This window comes from Suillus subaureus (genome assembly GCF_016647635.1).
Source record: "Suillus subaureus strain MN1 chromosome Unknown BJ212scaffold_44, whole genome shotgun sequence".
Lineage (NCBI taxonomy): Eukaryota > Fungi > Basidiomycota > Agaricomycetes > Boletales > Suillaceae > Suillus > Suillus subaureus.
In genome coordinates, this window is record NW_024538600.1 from 240,045 (window position 1) to 254,255 (window position 14,211).

The 14,211-nt window shown below is 48.7% G+C and overlaps 5 protein-coding genes across 5 annotated transcripts; 1 reads left to right on the forward strand and 4 right to left on the reverse strand.

Moving 5' to 3' along the window:
• Nucleotides 1–163: 163 nt before the first annotated feature.
• BJ212DRAFT_1449354 (uncharacterized protein) lies at nucleotides 164–1,544 on the forward strand (the record flags this gene model as incomplete). Its single annotated transcript, XM_041338677.1, has 3 exons — nucleotides 164–218; nucleotides 335–680; nucleotides 737–1,544. The coding sequence occupies 3 exons, from the start codon at nucleotides 164–166 to the stop codon at nucleotides 1,542–1,544; spliced, it is 1,209 nt and encodes a 402-aa protein (XP_041187992.1).
• A 1,451-nt stretch (nucleotides 1,545–2,995) lies between these two features.
• Nucleotides 2,996–5,678, reverse strand: BJ212DRAFT_1387708 (amino acid permease/ SLC12A domain-containing protein). Its single transcript, XM_041336890.1, has 15 exons — nucleotides 5,515–5,678; nucleotides 5,288–5,463; nucleotides 5,240–5,242; nucleotides 5,162–5,205; nucleotides 5,016–5,098; nucleotides 4,874–4,962; nucleotides 4,795–4,816; nucleotides 4,721–4,734; nucleotides 4,612–4,646; nucleotides 4,457–4,547; nucleotides 4,297–4,403; nucleotides 3,988–4,249; nucleotides 3,710–3,932; nucleotides 3,358–3,652; nucleotides 2,996–3,305 (listed from the first exon to the last, which is right to left on the reverse strand). Exons 2-15 carry the CDS (start codon nucleotides 5,457–5,459, stop codon nucleotides 3,045–3,047), a joined length of 1,701 nt encoding a protein of 566 aa, XP_041187993.1. The 5' UTR covers nucleotides 5,460–5,463; nucleotides 5,515–5,678; the 3' UTR covers nucleotides 2,996–3,044.
• A 567-nt stretch (nucleotides 5,679–6,245) lies between these two features.
• Nucleotides 6,246–8,908, reverse strand: BJ212DRAFT_759416 (cytochrome P450). The gene is made up of 9 exons (XM_041344002.1): nucleotides 8,235–8,908; nucleotides 8,167–8,184; nucleotides 7,989–8,112; nucleotides 7,754–7,936; nucleotides 7,611–7,706; nucleotides 7,390–7,550; nucleotides 7,151–7,332; nucleotides 6,695–7,098; nucleotides 6,246–6,634 (listed from the first exon to the last, which is right to left on the reverse strand). Exons 1-9 carry the CDS (start codon nucleotides 8,591–8,593, stop codon nucleotides 6,578–6,580), a joined length of 1,584 nt encoding a protein of 527 aa, XP_041187994.1. The 5' UTR covers nucleotides 8,594–8,908; the 3' UTR covers nucleotides 6,246–6,577.
• A 763-nt stretch (nucleotides 8,909–9,671) lies between these two features.
• BJ212DRAFT_759466 (uncharacterized protein) lies at nucleotides 9,672–10,007 on the reverse strand. The gene has a single exon (XM_041344004.1). It carries the CDS (start codon nucleotides 9,903–9,905, stop codon nucleotides 9,729–9,731), a length of 177 nt encoding a protein of 58 aa, XP_041187995.1. The 5' UTR covers nucleotides 9,906–10,007; the 3' UTR covers nucleotides 9,672–9,728.
• On the reverse strand, nucleotides 10,008–12,254 carry BJ212DRAFT_759465 (lysophospholipase). The gene is made up of 6 exons (XM_041344003.1): nucleotides 11,400–12,254; nucleotides 11,217–11,350; nucleotides 11,012–11,163; nucleotides 10,718–10,963; nucleotides 10,625–10,666; nucleotides 10,008–10,575 (listed from the first exon to the last, which is right to left on the reverse strand). Exons 1-6 carry the CDS (start codon nucleotides 12,149–12,151, stop codon nucleotides 10,111–10,113), a joined length of 1,791 nt encoding a protein of 596 aa, XP_041187996.1. The 5' UTR covers nucleotides 12,152–12,254; the 3' UTR covers nucleotides 10,008–10,110.
• Between the last annotated feature and the right edge of the window lie 1,957 nt (nucleotides 12,255–14,211).

A 14,211-nucleotide genomic window follows, 5' to 3' on the forward strand; every position in this document is an offset into this window, starting at 1 on the left:
TACATACATAGTACATCACTGTTGTTCATGCAACTTGCGCGTTCTTCAACCACAACGTTGACAGTCCCAGTGCTTTGTGCATACATACTTGTCTTTGAAGACTTGATTTCACTGACCTGTAGGACGTCTCATTGGCGGGCTTTTGCTAGAGGAAGTAGTATTGATGGTAAATGGCAGCTTGAAGCGAACGAGGGAGGACCAAGGTCCTCAGGATGACGGTCAGCGCGAAATTTAACACACGCGCTATCACCAGTCCTCACATCATTTTAATTAATTTTAGAGCAGATCCCAATTCACCGGAAAAAAATTACAAGGCAGAGTGATCGACCTTCAGCTTCTGTTACAATTGGCAGTGCTGTTGAAAAAGATATCGAAAGCGAGGATATTGAACTCGCAGATCTTCGTTCAAACGCTTCAATATGTCCGGTATTGCCTGTCACTCATGGAGATACTATCAACTCTTTGCTTGACCTAACTTCTTCATGCTCTCAGGATGACATATCCGCTCGCTTTGACTCGATATCAAACGCTTTACTGTCCAAATATTATCTTTCAGTCACTCATGGCAGCTCTCAGACGGACTATGAAATCCTCGAACTAGAATTTTACCTCCAGAAGTCAGGCTGTCACGAGGATCCATTCACTCATGGAAGTGCGGAGCAAGAGCGCAGCGGGCAGTGGTGAGAATTTACTCTTGAGTTGTCGTATAAGAAATCGTTCAAGTTGGCTCTCACAGGTATTTTCATCGTGCACCGAAACGCTCAAACTCATCGCAAGCCAATCTTACTGCTACTGTAGCAGGAGGTTATCGGGGCGGCACACGTAAAGGCCTTGATTTGACATTTGGTGGTCCCGTGTACATGCAAACGTCTTCTAACGTGGAGCCTCGCATTACATCAGGAATATTGCGAGGTGGTGCTCTTCTGCGCACCGTACGTCGATTTCATGACCAAAAGGTCATCTCAGGGCCCTCACTCCTCGTCGATGAGATTTTGCGCGTATGCAGTGCCTCGAACATCAGTGAGCTTGTGTCTGTTAAATGGCAAGGGGACATCGCCGCCCTCTCAGCTCCGAGCCAACCGAGGAACGTTTATATGTACTTACGCAAGCGACCTGCATCGAGCCTTGCGACCTTGCCCGTGTTCCGTTCTCCACGCATCGGACTCGATCTTTCTAACCCAGAAACCAAAGCCAACCCCACACATCCACGAATTGTCTTCGTCGGCAAATTGTATCGGTACTTCACTTATCCAGAGCTCCTCGTTGCCAACGGGCGCGCCCAAACGTTCGTAGGACTATACTTGGCCCTTGTCAAAGGAAAGAAGTACGAGCCTGGCTCGCTCAGGTTCCGCAACGAACTGAGCAAGCTGACGGGAATCAAGGACACGACTCTTGCCAAGTATTTGTCGGATTATCAGTTCGGATTCGAGAAAGGGAAGTTGGCGAACTTTGTCGGGGCTGTTGGAAAAGGTGTCTCGGCGTCGGCGTCTACATATCTTAGGATGATAGGCACACTCGCAACGGTGCTCCACGAGGCTCCATGAAAAGATCATATATATTCAAGTATCTGTAAGTTCCGTCTTGAACCCTGCTCCAGTGCTACAGCTCAAATTTATCTCGGGGGTAGGATGAATGATGAATATATTAAATGATAATTGAATGGACTTGGGTCACATTCTAAACGGCATGCTCATCTGAGAGAAGATCAGGATCGATGATAAGATTTGACGGATTCGATGACATCTACCTTCGGAAAAAGCGTTCAAAACAATCCCGACAAGGTCTACCATATGGCAGCGTTTTTTGCACAGTCATGCTTGTGCATTCTATTGCTGGTTCCTTGCCACGCCGCCCAGCAGCATACCAATGTCTCCAGACTCGCTCTCCTTGTATCCTCTCCTCACATTTGTAGGTCTGAGATTTGACGGGCCCAGCCATGCGCCTGCACGGGCAAACATAGACGTATTGGACCTCTGTGATTTCGCACATGACAAGGATGGAGGTATGTTTGGGTGAGCACTGAGGGGTGAGTGCGTTTTTTAAGTTATGTTTGTGGTAGTATGATGGTCGCGTTGTACTTATACCTAGAGAAGACGTGCATGCCACAAGATCCACTGGCCTGCGGTGGACGTGTGCACATGAGTCATCGGACAGAAAATGTGCATTGACCGTCCACACTGGCATGGTGCATTGTGCTTATTCATCGGTGGTCACTGCCGGATTGCACCATGTATACTTCAATATGGACCATTCTCATCTGAAGTACAATGACCATCGCCAACTGGGCCAAGGTCAGCCTATGACTCGCATGTATTTCTAATTGGGTTCACAATATGAATATCTGTCGTGTTTCAAACACCATCGCCACCCACATACACCTGTCTCCTTCACGAGTGCTGCACTACGCCGTATCTGCGAAGCAGTTATGAGTGCGAGGTCATCCAGTTGAACTGAAATCCCCTTACATCAACAGTATACACAGCCACATAAATGGATCCAAGGACCGCTCGTTTCAACTCCATTTGCCATGCACATAGCCTTCCATTCCTCAACATTCTCAACTGAGCCCTTTCGTTGAGCTCTCTCGACTTTTTTCTGCCATATGCATATGATGTCAACGTGTTTATCCCTTGAGACTATACTTCTGCAATTGGAACAGAAGGTGACGGATAATGAGCTTTTGCACATCGGATTTGTGAAAATGGGGTAGAACGATGGTGTAAAATGAGATGGAGAAATCCATTGAAAGCGTTCGTCTCTTATACCTCTGTTGTGGAAGCCTGGTGTGGACAACGCCAATAGTGGCGCTTTCAGACCCCATCGCCAGACATGGGAGATGTCCACGGCCTGGGCCATGCTGAGGCTGGCCTTTACGCCAGGCTTCAGCGGCCATGGCCTGGGAGTGACTTCGATTTGGAAAGCGAAGCTTCAGCGCCTGTAACATACTGAAGACAACTGATCGCGCCAACGACTGACGTTCATCGGACGGAAGAAGTAATGATGCTCCGAAGCCAAAAGCCTGAAGCATAGCTTCCATTGAGTAGTCAATAAACATGTTTAGCTGCGTAAGATAGCCAAGTTCGCCACCCAGGTGTTACCGAGACAGCAGTACCCTCTTCTTCTTTGCCATCATTATCTCTGATCATTGCACCTTCTCCAGGTTTCCAAACAGCATCGGTTTGTAAGTCTACTTCGAGTAACGGCACGAAATGCTGTCGAATTCCAAGTCCAAATCGCTCATAGACAGTATAGCCGAGGTATAGGACAATGTAAAGGGCAACACCAACGTATGTGGCGACGACGTTCTGGCGTGAACACGGTAAGATGAAGGACTTCTCAGCGAGGGGTGACGCATACCTTGGCTTCAAATGGCTGTTCTTTGACCGATGAATATCCTTCCGCAATGAACATCAGTAAGGCAAGCACGACAACTCCAGCAGGTAACAAAGGAAAGAAAGGTTGAGTGTAAGGCAAATCCAACAACGAACGCCCCTGAGCTCGATACGCTGCACGAAAACGCAGAGAGATGAAACCTATCGAGCCCCACACAAGTAAGGCTGATATTCCTGTGAGATTAAGCAGCCAAGTGAACACGATCCCCTCCCCCCAGATTGTTGTAAGGAACGTCACGGACGATACTGCGAGCGCCAGGCTACCCGTATGTGTCAGTGTTGCATGCTACGAGCATAAAACGATAGCGTGGACTCACAGGAGTGCAGGCACAGGAACGCCTCGACTGGTTACCCAGCCAAAGATGCGAGGGGCCTGACCGGATCTAGCCAACGAGAGAAGCATGCGTGAACTCGCGTAAAAACACGAATTCGTGGCAGATAAAACCGCGGTCAACAGGACAGCATTGATGACGTGTGCAGCGGCGCCAAACCCAGCCCGCTGGAACACCACAGTCAGTGGAGAGGCTGTCACATCCGAGTCTGATAGCAGATCGAAGAGATGAGCGGTGAATTCCGCTCCAGATTCGTCACTCACCGTCTGCTGCGCTGAGTAAGGTAGGGTCTTGCCAGTTAATGCAAAGACCAATTGTTAGGATGGTCAAAATGTAGAAAAGGACTATCCGGAGGAAAGTAGCCTTGATAGCCCGAGGTACAGTTTTATGCGGTTGAACGGACTCTCCCGCAGCAATTGCCACCAGTTCAACACCGCCGAATGAGTAAAAGGCGTAGACGAAAGTCTGGGCAAAATTTTGAAAGCCACCGATAAAAGCTTGCCCGTTGCGAAAGTTCGATAAACCCTTCAAGTATAGATAAGAAGAGGGTACTGCTTACGAACACTGCTTACCGGTCCAGGATGACCTTTCACTCCGCCCCAGTCGTAGATGAGCCCGACAAAGATGAAAACTATAATCATAAGGACCTTGACGAGAGCAAACCAGTACTCGGACTCTCCTGTTGTAGACCAGCATCAGGATACCTAGCACACATACTCAACAATCACGCACCATAAACTCGAACGTGAATCAGTTGAAGCAAGAAAACGGGGATAATAATGACGAGCGCCCATTCCCAGGCCTGGACTTGCGGCGCCCAAAACTGATTTAACATCCTCTCAGCAATTTTCTCGGTGTATCAAGGACACAATAATAAACCAACTTACCTGTAGGATGATTGCAGCAGCAGTCAGCTCGCTGGCTGACCACCATGACAAACGAGTAAGTCGATCGCCTCTTCAAAAGAAAATGAAGCTGGATAGAAGCAATACTCACGTATTGAAAGACTCCTGAATAAATATCGTCAGACTGGTCAATGAACCTGAAATTCATCCTGGAGGCAGAAGTACCACTGAAACCAGTAATTCCACCCTGTTGTCAGAAATCCTCCAGTCAGCACGAGGAGAGATCAAGGTAGAAGTAAGGTACCTAACGTAAATCCTAGCGCAGGAGAGACGAATCTACTACCAAAGACAGAGAAAGCACCTGATACGGGGAACATAGCAGACATTTCGCCCCTCCAATTTGTTTCGTTCAGTTCGAACATAACGATGTGATATTAGAAACATACAAACTGATCACAACGCTGTACACAAACATCCCGACAACAAAATACGAGAGCAGAGCACTTCCTGGCCCAGCCAGAGCGATAGCCTTGGCGAAAGAATCAAAGCGGTTACAAAGGACGCGCTCATATGAGAACAAAGCGACACTCACAGATCCAGCGCTCAAGAAAATACCCGTCCCAATGGTCCCTCCGATCGCTGCGCAGATTCCAGAAAAGGTTTTAAGTACATGACATCATCGACCATCGAAATCAAGAGCGCCTAAGCGAATACTCACCAATCATCATCAGGTGTCTGCTCTGCATCGCCCTCTTCGTTTCATTCTCAACAGACGCGTCGCCGGACCTAACAAGGAACCTCTTCCAAACACTAGTCAAGGTCTTAGATGCAACATCATCATCTACTGGAGCCTCGTCCGAAAGCACTGCATCTTTTTCCGTATCGCTCATCAAGAAAGATTACCAACTCGAGGCGTCTCAGAGCTGTTTGGCTTGTTTCTCGTAACGAATTTCAGACCAATGGAGTAGAACCACACTACCTAGATCGATATTACAGCGAAGAGTCTCGTGTCGCCTTGTCTTGTGTGTCGAGTGGTGAGATTGAACAGAAATTGTAGGATCTTAGGGAGCACTTCAGTACTAGTATAGCGCTCAAGAAGAGCTTCGGCATTTCAACGACCCGATTAGGCTGCAGAAGTGATACCGGCACTCCCGAGAGCACAGAAAACACAGCTTCAGGAATCAGACAGCAACAGGAAGACATTCCTTGCAACGCGTAGTAAAATCACCTGTTCATCATTCCAATCCGGTTTGTACGCGGACAAGTTGGCCTTGGCCTTGACGTTCTGACAAACGGGCTTGGCGTTGGGAACGTAAGCCGTTTGTATGCGACCTTGATGCAGCATCTTAAAGGAATTCTCGAGGATTAATTATGATGTAGCTCGATATTGGATACGGGAGTGGAACGACCATTAACGGGCTCCTCTCCGAGTCAGTCGGTTCTAAGTGGACGATACAGATGGTAGTTTAGAGACAATATTCGGCCGGAATGTCAGGCACTAAACCTGGCCAAGGAATTTAACTGAGCTAGTATGATCTCCCATCACCTCGAGCTATCGCCTATTCCCGATGTAAAGCGGCGAGCTGTGCATTAAATGATCCAAGAGTCCCCAAAATTGGATGTATTCGAGTCTGGGGTGGTCCCGTCGTCTTATATCATACCATTCCATCAACGAGGTTAGATATGACGTCCGAACGTCAGTCTATATCAGATACCAAAACTAGGGACACAAAGTGGGTATTGACCTACATACATAGGGCCAGCCGAATAGAATACCATAGTAATACGATTGCATAGCATCGCGAAAACCAAGAGTATGTCCACACTACTACAACGAAAGCAAGTTCGACGAGGGTTTCGCAGGGTAGCCAGCCCACGTTGAGGAATATTAGCCGATTATAAGAGCTCTAATCACTAAAGTAGGAATAGGAGATGAGAATGGGGAGAAATTATGAGGCGTGTACGCTCGTGGTGGGTCGTAGTGATGGTAGATGAATCGCCAGGGAGCTCAGTGAGCTCGTGGGACGAATGTCAGTTTGCATTCCATCGAAGCAGGAAAGATGACCTGCAGAAAAAGGCACATAAGTCAAGTCCTCGGACAGTGATCACAAAGAGAGTCAATTACAAAGGAGTCCTTGATTTCCATACTTCGCTCGTTGGTCTCAGGAGGAGCCACAACATCAAAGTTCCTCGCTACAGTGGCCACCGCGATCCTCAACATCATCTGCGCCAAATTCTGGCCTCCGCAGACGCGCGAGCCTGTTCCGAATGGCATGAGGAATTGTGCCATCTTGAAAAGATGTTCAGCGTTCCCAGGTCTCTCGAGCCAGCGCTCAGGAAGGAAGGTCTTCGGAGAAGGGAAGATGGATGCATCACGGTGCATAGACCAGCCTTGGGTAGCAACGATGGTACCAGGAGGAAGTGCGTAACCCATAAGATCAAAAGCTTCATTAATGGCACCATTTTTGGATGTGGAAGATGGAACGACGCGTTCGAGAGGACTTGGTGCGGCGCTGTACAGCCGAAGACCTATAACATGTGTAATGAGAAAGATGTAAATTACAGCGAAGCGCACCCCGACCTTCTTTCACGAAAGCGTTCAGGTAAGGAAGCTTCTGCAAGAGAGCGATATCAGGGATAGCATGCGGATCAGGCATCGCTTGGTCCAGTTCGGCCTGCAGTTTCATCATGATATCTTGCCTGCGGCTAAGCTCCCAAAAGAAGTAGGACAACGAGTTTGATGTAGTATCAGACCCTGCGATCCTAGGAGTATCAATTTAGCTCGCACTACAGGCAGTCGAACGAGAGTTAGACGCATACATATGTCCCATCATTTCTGAAATGATATCGTGGTCGGGCATGGCCTGTTCAGAGGAATACTTGTACTGGAGAAGGCGTCGCAACATCGGAATCTTCTCAGATTCACCAAGTTTTCCTGCATTTAACTCTGCTCGCATCTCGTACACGCGAGCACCAACGAACTTGAGAAGAGACGAGAATCAGCTTCATTGTCCGCACTGAAGGCATAGAGAGGGAACAACCTCGCCCATAATCTTATCAGAATCGCACATCTGACGCCACCGGTTGTTGGGAATACGGCAGATCAAATCCCACACCCAAGGGGGCACCGCGCTTCTCTGCAACCCCTGTCAGTCTAATTTTGATGCAAGGTCGATCGCCTTACGATAATGCCTCGCTTTGGGAAATCTGCGATCGCAGTGGCCATAGAATCCTCCACACCTGCAATCCATTTACTGAGAGCACCCTGTCGGTAACCATGAGAAGACGCAATAATAACGTCAACCATATAATGGCGGAACAATGCAAGACAATCCAAAGAATGTTTGCCCCCGATATGTTCTAGAACCTGGAATAGGCGCATTAAAAGGGAAATGTCATGTTAATTTCTAGGGGCATACCGAAACAAGCTCGAGGGTATAATCATGCGCTTCAGGCTGAAAAAGAACGAGATTGGCGGGGATATAGTGAGGAGCATAGCCCTTTCGTCGAGCAACATGTCCCGCATGGTCCAATGTCGTCATACTGGTCAGAAAATCAGCATATATGCGCGCTTAACAGATTGCAATGTGCACTCACGCATGATCGTTCTCATTACTAAATGAGACTGATAAGCTAAAATCGTATCAAATACAAGATAAACGCACGTTAAAAGACTCTTGTAGAAGGTGCTCTTGTCAAATTTGTGGACTGAGTAGATGCTTCTCATGGACGTCAGATCTTTGAATATGACCTTGTTTGGACCGATTCGAACGACAGGGCCATACTTCTCGAACAGGCGGTGATTGGTCTTACATTGTTGGAGGCGCAAGACATGTGTTGTGATCCAAAAGTTAGAGACGGCGGCAAACCAAGGACCGGGTATCGAGCTGAGCGGGGAAAGGAAGAGGTTGTATATAGCGCGAGAGACAACGTAGACCAGAGAAAGAGAAAGAGCGGCGAGAGCGATGTTGTGGGTTATCCAAGAAACTGAGATTGGGAACGCAGCGGTAGCGATGAAGTCCATGGTGGGTGTAGCAAATGAAAAATCCGACAAAGACAACAAAAAAGAGGCCTGCGTCGTCGGCGGGCACAAGTGACAGAGGGGGAAAGAAAGGAGAGGACGCCTATGAGGAATTCAGAACGTAGCTGGTATATATACCATCTATAAAGCGTGACAAAAACATATCCAAATCGCGGTCACACTAGTGGTCAATGGAATGTCGCCGATGGCGGTTGGACGTCAATTCCTCCATCCTAAAATGGACTCGCAGGTAATCTACTTCCGGGATACCATATTCCTCTTCCGGCTCCCTCGCCTCCGTGACACTCGCTTTGCCTATGAAACGGATTTTTCATTAGTAACAGTCGCGCTGGGAACAGATTCAAGACGATAATACGTGCCAGTACACGCAGCCAAGACCAACGACTCGGAAGACCTCATAGCTCGACAAGAAACGAGGACTGTGGAGGGACCTGACGATCATAGTAAATGGCAACTTCTCTAGTAAGTGATAGAATCGCCTTGGGGGAGTAGACCGCCATGCATCATTCTTCGGGCTATCATAGCAGGCGCCACTACAATGGTGAACAATCAAATGATCAGGTTGGCAGAACAGGAAATATCCGACATCAGCAGAATGCCATCACGTATCAAATGGCAACAGCAAGATGCAGACGACACCGTATCGGAGGAGTAAACCAGACCGTTGAATGTACGCCGTTAAACGTCAGCGATTTGTTTGCCATGAGGACTCGGGCAGATTCCGAGGACAACTGTTTTAATTCTGGGATTCATCTGAGTCAATCTATCCATCTGGAGAAATTTGCATCGTCCTTAGTCCAGGAAGCATCGCTTGCGCCATATAACGAGAGGTTGGAAGAGACAGTAGCACGAGGACGAGCGGGTAAGGCCGATACGCAACGCTCAGTACTCAACTTTGCCATCTATCGACGCTCGCATAGGTTCGCGGAGTTTCTAAATAACACGTGGTTGCCTTTTCCGTCTCGACAAAGTTGGAACTTACTTGGCAAAAGCCGCAGCCCCGGATCATGTTCGCTCAAGAAAGTGCAAGTAGTTCATCTTATAATGACAACTGAGGACAGCAGGCCTTTCAGTGGGTTGGAGGATCAAATTCGTCTGCATGCATGTCAGGTTCTACCTATCCTTGGCTGACAATGACAGCTCGGCTTCGTGCTTCTGTCAGTATCAACACCGTAGGTTTACTTAGTAGCCGCACGTTTGAAATTCTTGCTAGTGGTCGTCGTATCTGACGCTTGTGACGTGGATCCGCCATCGCTGAATCAGAATCGATTAGTAGGGCCCGACACCGCCGCATCCCCAAAACCAGCAAAAGCAAACGTCATGCCAGTAATCGAGTCCAATTCGCTAACAGCCAACAGATACCAAAAGCATCAACAATAAATCAGCTCTGACAACGAAAACTCAAACTGTGTCCGTCTGCACAAATTGACTTCACATCATCAGCATGGCCATAATAACCGACGCCACCCCGAAGGCGCCCAGCTATCCAAATGCGTGGCCTATACGCTGTAGGGTGCAGTAGTTGTGAGGGTGCTTCCATCCCAGCAGTACCTGTTCATGCAGGAAGTGCAGATACCACTTCTTTCCACCCCTGCTCGCTCCCTTGCACGGTCGACGACGGCGCATGCGAGACACGACGGCCAATTTGGATCTTCCGTTGCTCCGATTGTTGGATACCCCTGAGTCGCGATAACAAAGGTCTGGCTAAGCATTGCCTGGATCTCTGACGACGAATAGGAAGTTTGATCCGTTGAGGTATTGGTAATGGGAGCTTCGCCATTGTAGGGTGGGCCACCATTAGCAAGGTATATGAGAAGCGGGGTGCTTGCGTTCAAACTGGTCGTATTGCATCCAAAGAATGTCGGGCGCGTAGTCAGGTTTTGTGCGGTGTATTCTCCCATAGAAGTGGGAACGGGAGGGAATGAGTAAGCGGAAGGGTAAAGCGAAGTACGATTTTGTGTGGCCTAGTAAGGATTCAGATGCGAAAGTTATTCAATAACCGTGTATGCTCACAATCAAAGAGCTACCATCCGCGAAGTCGTCGACATCATCGGTCTGAGTTAAAGATCAGCTGAAGATCGTCACATTCTTAGGGAAACTGCTTACTGCATCAATAGCGAAAATGACATCGACGGCACGTGCCTTCACCAGGAGAGGTTGCAGGGGGATAACTTCACCGTCCTCACCGCCGTCCACCATATTCAGGTTCGTTTGGGCCGAATCAATAAAACTGTCCGGCGCCACACCATAGAATGGGTTTGGCCAAGAAGCAACGTCATATTCAACGTCGGGTTCAGGCATAAGACTCGCCAAAAGAGATAAAATGGGCCCATAACTCGAATTGAAGGTATTCTGCCAGCTAGTTCAGGCGTGCATAGACAACATCGGAACGGAACCCACAGTGAAATTAGCCTCATTGAATAGTTCAGAAGATGATCCAGCGACAAGCACAGATTGATCATAGTTGGTGACACAGATACTGTTATTTGTCGTTCCCAGATATTTGGTGGGCGCGAATGCAGAAAGCTGCGGGTCGAAAGAACCCGTTTCAACTGTTCAGATGCGTTCAGGGCTCAGGAACAAAAGACCGTGTCCCTTAACTCACAAACATTGAACTCAAATAGAGGATTGTTTAAGGGGATGAAGTCTTCAGCAATGATCTCAGATGAGTTCTGACCCGGAGCTTGAAGGTCTGCGACCACAATTGGGAATGGTATTGAATAGGACGCAAAGGAGGTCCTTTAACCAGGATCAGCCAACGGAGTGAACAGGATGAGAGCGAACTCACGTATTTGCAACAGCAGACCATAATACACCAGCTCCATGGGTGTACGACTCGTCATAGAAATTAGACGAGAAAGTGCCATTGGCGAAATGTCTGGCTAGCGTACGTCCCCAATAGTCCGCAAATGTCACTACATAACCGGCTTCGTACTTTCCAAGCAACTCCTCCGCAAGATCCATATAATATTCCGAATCCGTGGAGAGGTTCGTGCTTGGCGTTGCAAGATCATAGGCAGCATTCCATCCTCCCCACGAATTGTCAGACACTGGGGGACTAGCAGGTCCAAAGATGAGATCTTGGATGGTGGGGAAATTGGCTTGGGCAAGGGACGTGACAAACCACGATCCGCCTGACAATCCCGACAGATAGGTTGCTGCCTGGAGCAACCCGCCTGTTCCAGCGGCATCGGAAGACGAATTCCGCGCATCTAGTGCGTTCAACACTCCTGCACCAAAGATTGCAGCCCTATACCCTCCTCCGCTCGTTGCAATGCCTAGAGTCGGGATCTCGGAGCTATCTCCCGACAGAATGCTTGACACGTAATCAGGGAGATAAGGATTGGTGGATAAGACATTTGAGAGATAAGTTTTCCAGGCCTGCGGAAGGACACTGGTCTTGCGATTTTGGACATAGGAGGCCTCAGATGAGCTGAGGGTCTGATTCCCAGGAGTACCAGCCATCCGCACTAGGTTGAAACCTGCAGGACATCGCGCAGCAACAGGTGTGTATGCCTGAGATGCCACAGTCTGAGCCATGGCGAATATGCTTAGCCATGACAAAAGGGCAAGCAGATAGCAAAGCGATTTTGCAGCATGCTCGAAAACACGACGAGGGAAGGCTAGTTTTCGCCGTACGAGCCAGTTTCGATATGTCGAGCAAAGAGCTGTATGCGACGCCCTTATGAATGCGCAATACACGTTTCAGTGAACCTCCGGGCTGCTGCTACATATTGTGTGTGAGATTAGCGGTTCCAAATTAAAGAGCGCCTGGAGCTCGTGAGGCTCTCTGCTATTCCAGACCCGAACCAATAGCAAACCAGCACGTTCGTGCAGTTCGCCGCCGCACTGTACTCGACGCCACCGACATTCTGGAGAGCACTTGTACGATGTTGAATGTTTTGAACAAAGCGCTCCATTCCAAGGTGGGTTACGTCGATCCCCATGACTTGCTGTAAACCTCCCCAAAAGGACAGAAACAGGGCCTTCCCTGTGATTGGCGCGCGCCACCTCGATCAACAGGTCAGTGACCGGTGCATAATCACGAGCTCTTGGACAAAAATATAACTTACCCGAGAGGCGGCCGAAACTCAAACGTTCGAACCTTGTTCACCAGAACATGTCTAGTAACAAATGCGTATTAAACCCGCGTCGCCGGTGCGGCATCGAACACGTTCATTTTACTTCAACGAACGCTTGTTTACCATGCATCCAATGAGTACCAAAGCGGAAAAGTTGGTCAAGAAACAGAACAGTGGTGAGAAGAAAGTGAGGACCCCCACATGAACGCATGAGTGTTCATCTGAAATAGGTAGTTGAACGCGTGATCGACGATATATGTAGTCGGAGCAGACACATTGAGTTAGACTTCAAATGCAATAAGTGGCCACATAGAGCTCCGGATCCAAAGGCCTCAGGCTCTCAGCTGGTCGGAGTATCAAATTCAATAAGTAATCGCCCACGGCTAAATTTGAGGTTGAGGTTAACAAAACGATACAACTAGCGATCCACCCATGGACTCATAGGATACAGTGTACACAAACATCATCGACAGGCAGAAACATGGTCACAGTGACGCCAAGATCGTCGGGCGTCGGGCCATATGCACAGTACAGTTGGTTATTGGGAAATACACATGTACGTCCTATGCGAAGTCGTGTCATTTAGAAACCTCCATGCATGCACTGAAGTACAACAGTACCTAGGGATAGCTCTGTCGGGTTTACACGCCGCATTGATTAAACGCGAGTGGTAGAGAAGGCTGGGAGGTCACCCATCGCGGCAATCTCGCCAGTGTTATCCATGTGCTCAGATCAGGTTCAACGCGTCCTATGTCGAGAGCAAGGGCGCATACATCAGCGATCTTCGTAACAACAGAGTCAATTATCCCCAGGGGTCGAAGATATGATCCTGGAAGTCATGCAGGCTCGAGATTCGCTGGTGCATCTTGGGCTGTAGGCGCAACACATGTCATAGGGTGGATTCATGCACTCTGTAGCTTCTCTGGCAGCCAAACATGCCGATTAGGGATTAACACCATTTTCCACGCCAGACCCACCTGGTTACTCGGAGTCGATAAGTCACCTTCATGACCGACGTTCGTGAGAAGAGGATCGCACCTTCGAGCACTGTTGGACGATCTCAGCCTTATTCTAGGATACTAATTATGCATCTTTGTCGACTCACAGAAGTATTCTCGGTCACCATTCTCAAACTTCCCCAGAAACCAACGAATCTTGCCACGGGGTCGGCCCTGGACGAAGCACGCGTCAGAATCAGCGTTTCAAGTGATCCTCATGAGCAACGTACCGAGCTTCCACTAGCGATTACTTCGCTGGATTTGCGCTTCTGTAACAGAAACCGGCCTCAAATCCCTCGATTGATTGTCTTTGCTCATTGAAAATAGTTGAGGTTGTCACTCGTGGATACGTCTAAGCGAAACGGGGTACGAGAAGAAGTTGGAGAAAGTGAGTTCTGCGTCGTTCGAAGTTTGAACAACCGCCCACACCCAACGCACAGGCAATGGCGACGTGTTACTTCAGACGGCAACGCATTCGGTGGCCGACATTGACTTCGAGAAAGCGGTTTGTTGGTCGTAG

Excerpts from the sequence above, each read along its gene's own strand:
- BJ212DRAFT_1387708 (XM_041336890.1), bottom strand. The coding sequence starts at position 5,459 with ATGAGCGATACGGAAAAAGATGCAGTGCTTTCGGACGAGGCTCCAGTA. Across the intron at positions 4,250-4,296 it reads TGAAAGGTCATCCTGGACCG|GGTTTATCGAACTTTCGCAA; the intron begins GTAAGCAGTGTT and ends CTATACTTGAAG. Across the intron at positions 3,306-3,357 it reads AACAGCCATTTGAAGCCAAG|AACGTCGTCGCCACATACGT; the intron begins GTATGCGTCACC and ends TGTTCACGCCAG.
- BJ212DRAFT_759416 (XM_041344002.1), bottom strand. The coding sequence starts at position 8,593 with ATGGACTTCATCGCTACCGCTGCGTTCCCAATCTCAGTTTCTTGGATA. Across the intron at positions 7,099-7,150 it reads GAACGCTTTCGTGAAAGAAG|GTCTTCGGCTGTACAGCGCC; the intron begins GTCGGGGTGCGC and ends CACATGTTATAG. Across the intron at positions 6,635-6,694 it reads TGGAAATCAAGGACTCCTTT|GTCATCTTTCCTGCTTCGAT; the intron begins GTAATTGACTCT and ends CTTTTTCTGCAG.
- BJ212DRAFT_759466 (XM_041344004.1), bottom strand. The coding sequence starts at position 9,905 with ATGCGGCGGTGTCGGGCCCTACTAATCGATTCTGATTCAGCGATGGCG.
- BJ212DRAFT_759465 (XM_041344003.1), bottom strand. The coding sequence starts at position 12,151 with ATGGCTCAGACTGTGGCATCTCAGGCATACACACCTGTTGCTGCGCGA. Across the intron at positions 10,667-10,717 it reads TCATTTTCGCTATTGATGCA|ACCGATGATGTCGACGACTT; the intron begins GTAAGCAGTTTC and ends TCTTTAACTCAG. Across the intron at positions 10,576-10,624 it reads CGGATGGTAGCTCTTTGATT|GCCACACAAAATCGTACTTC; the intron begins GTGAGCATACAC and ends AATCCTTACTAG.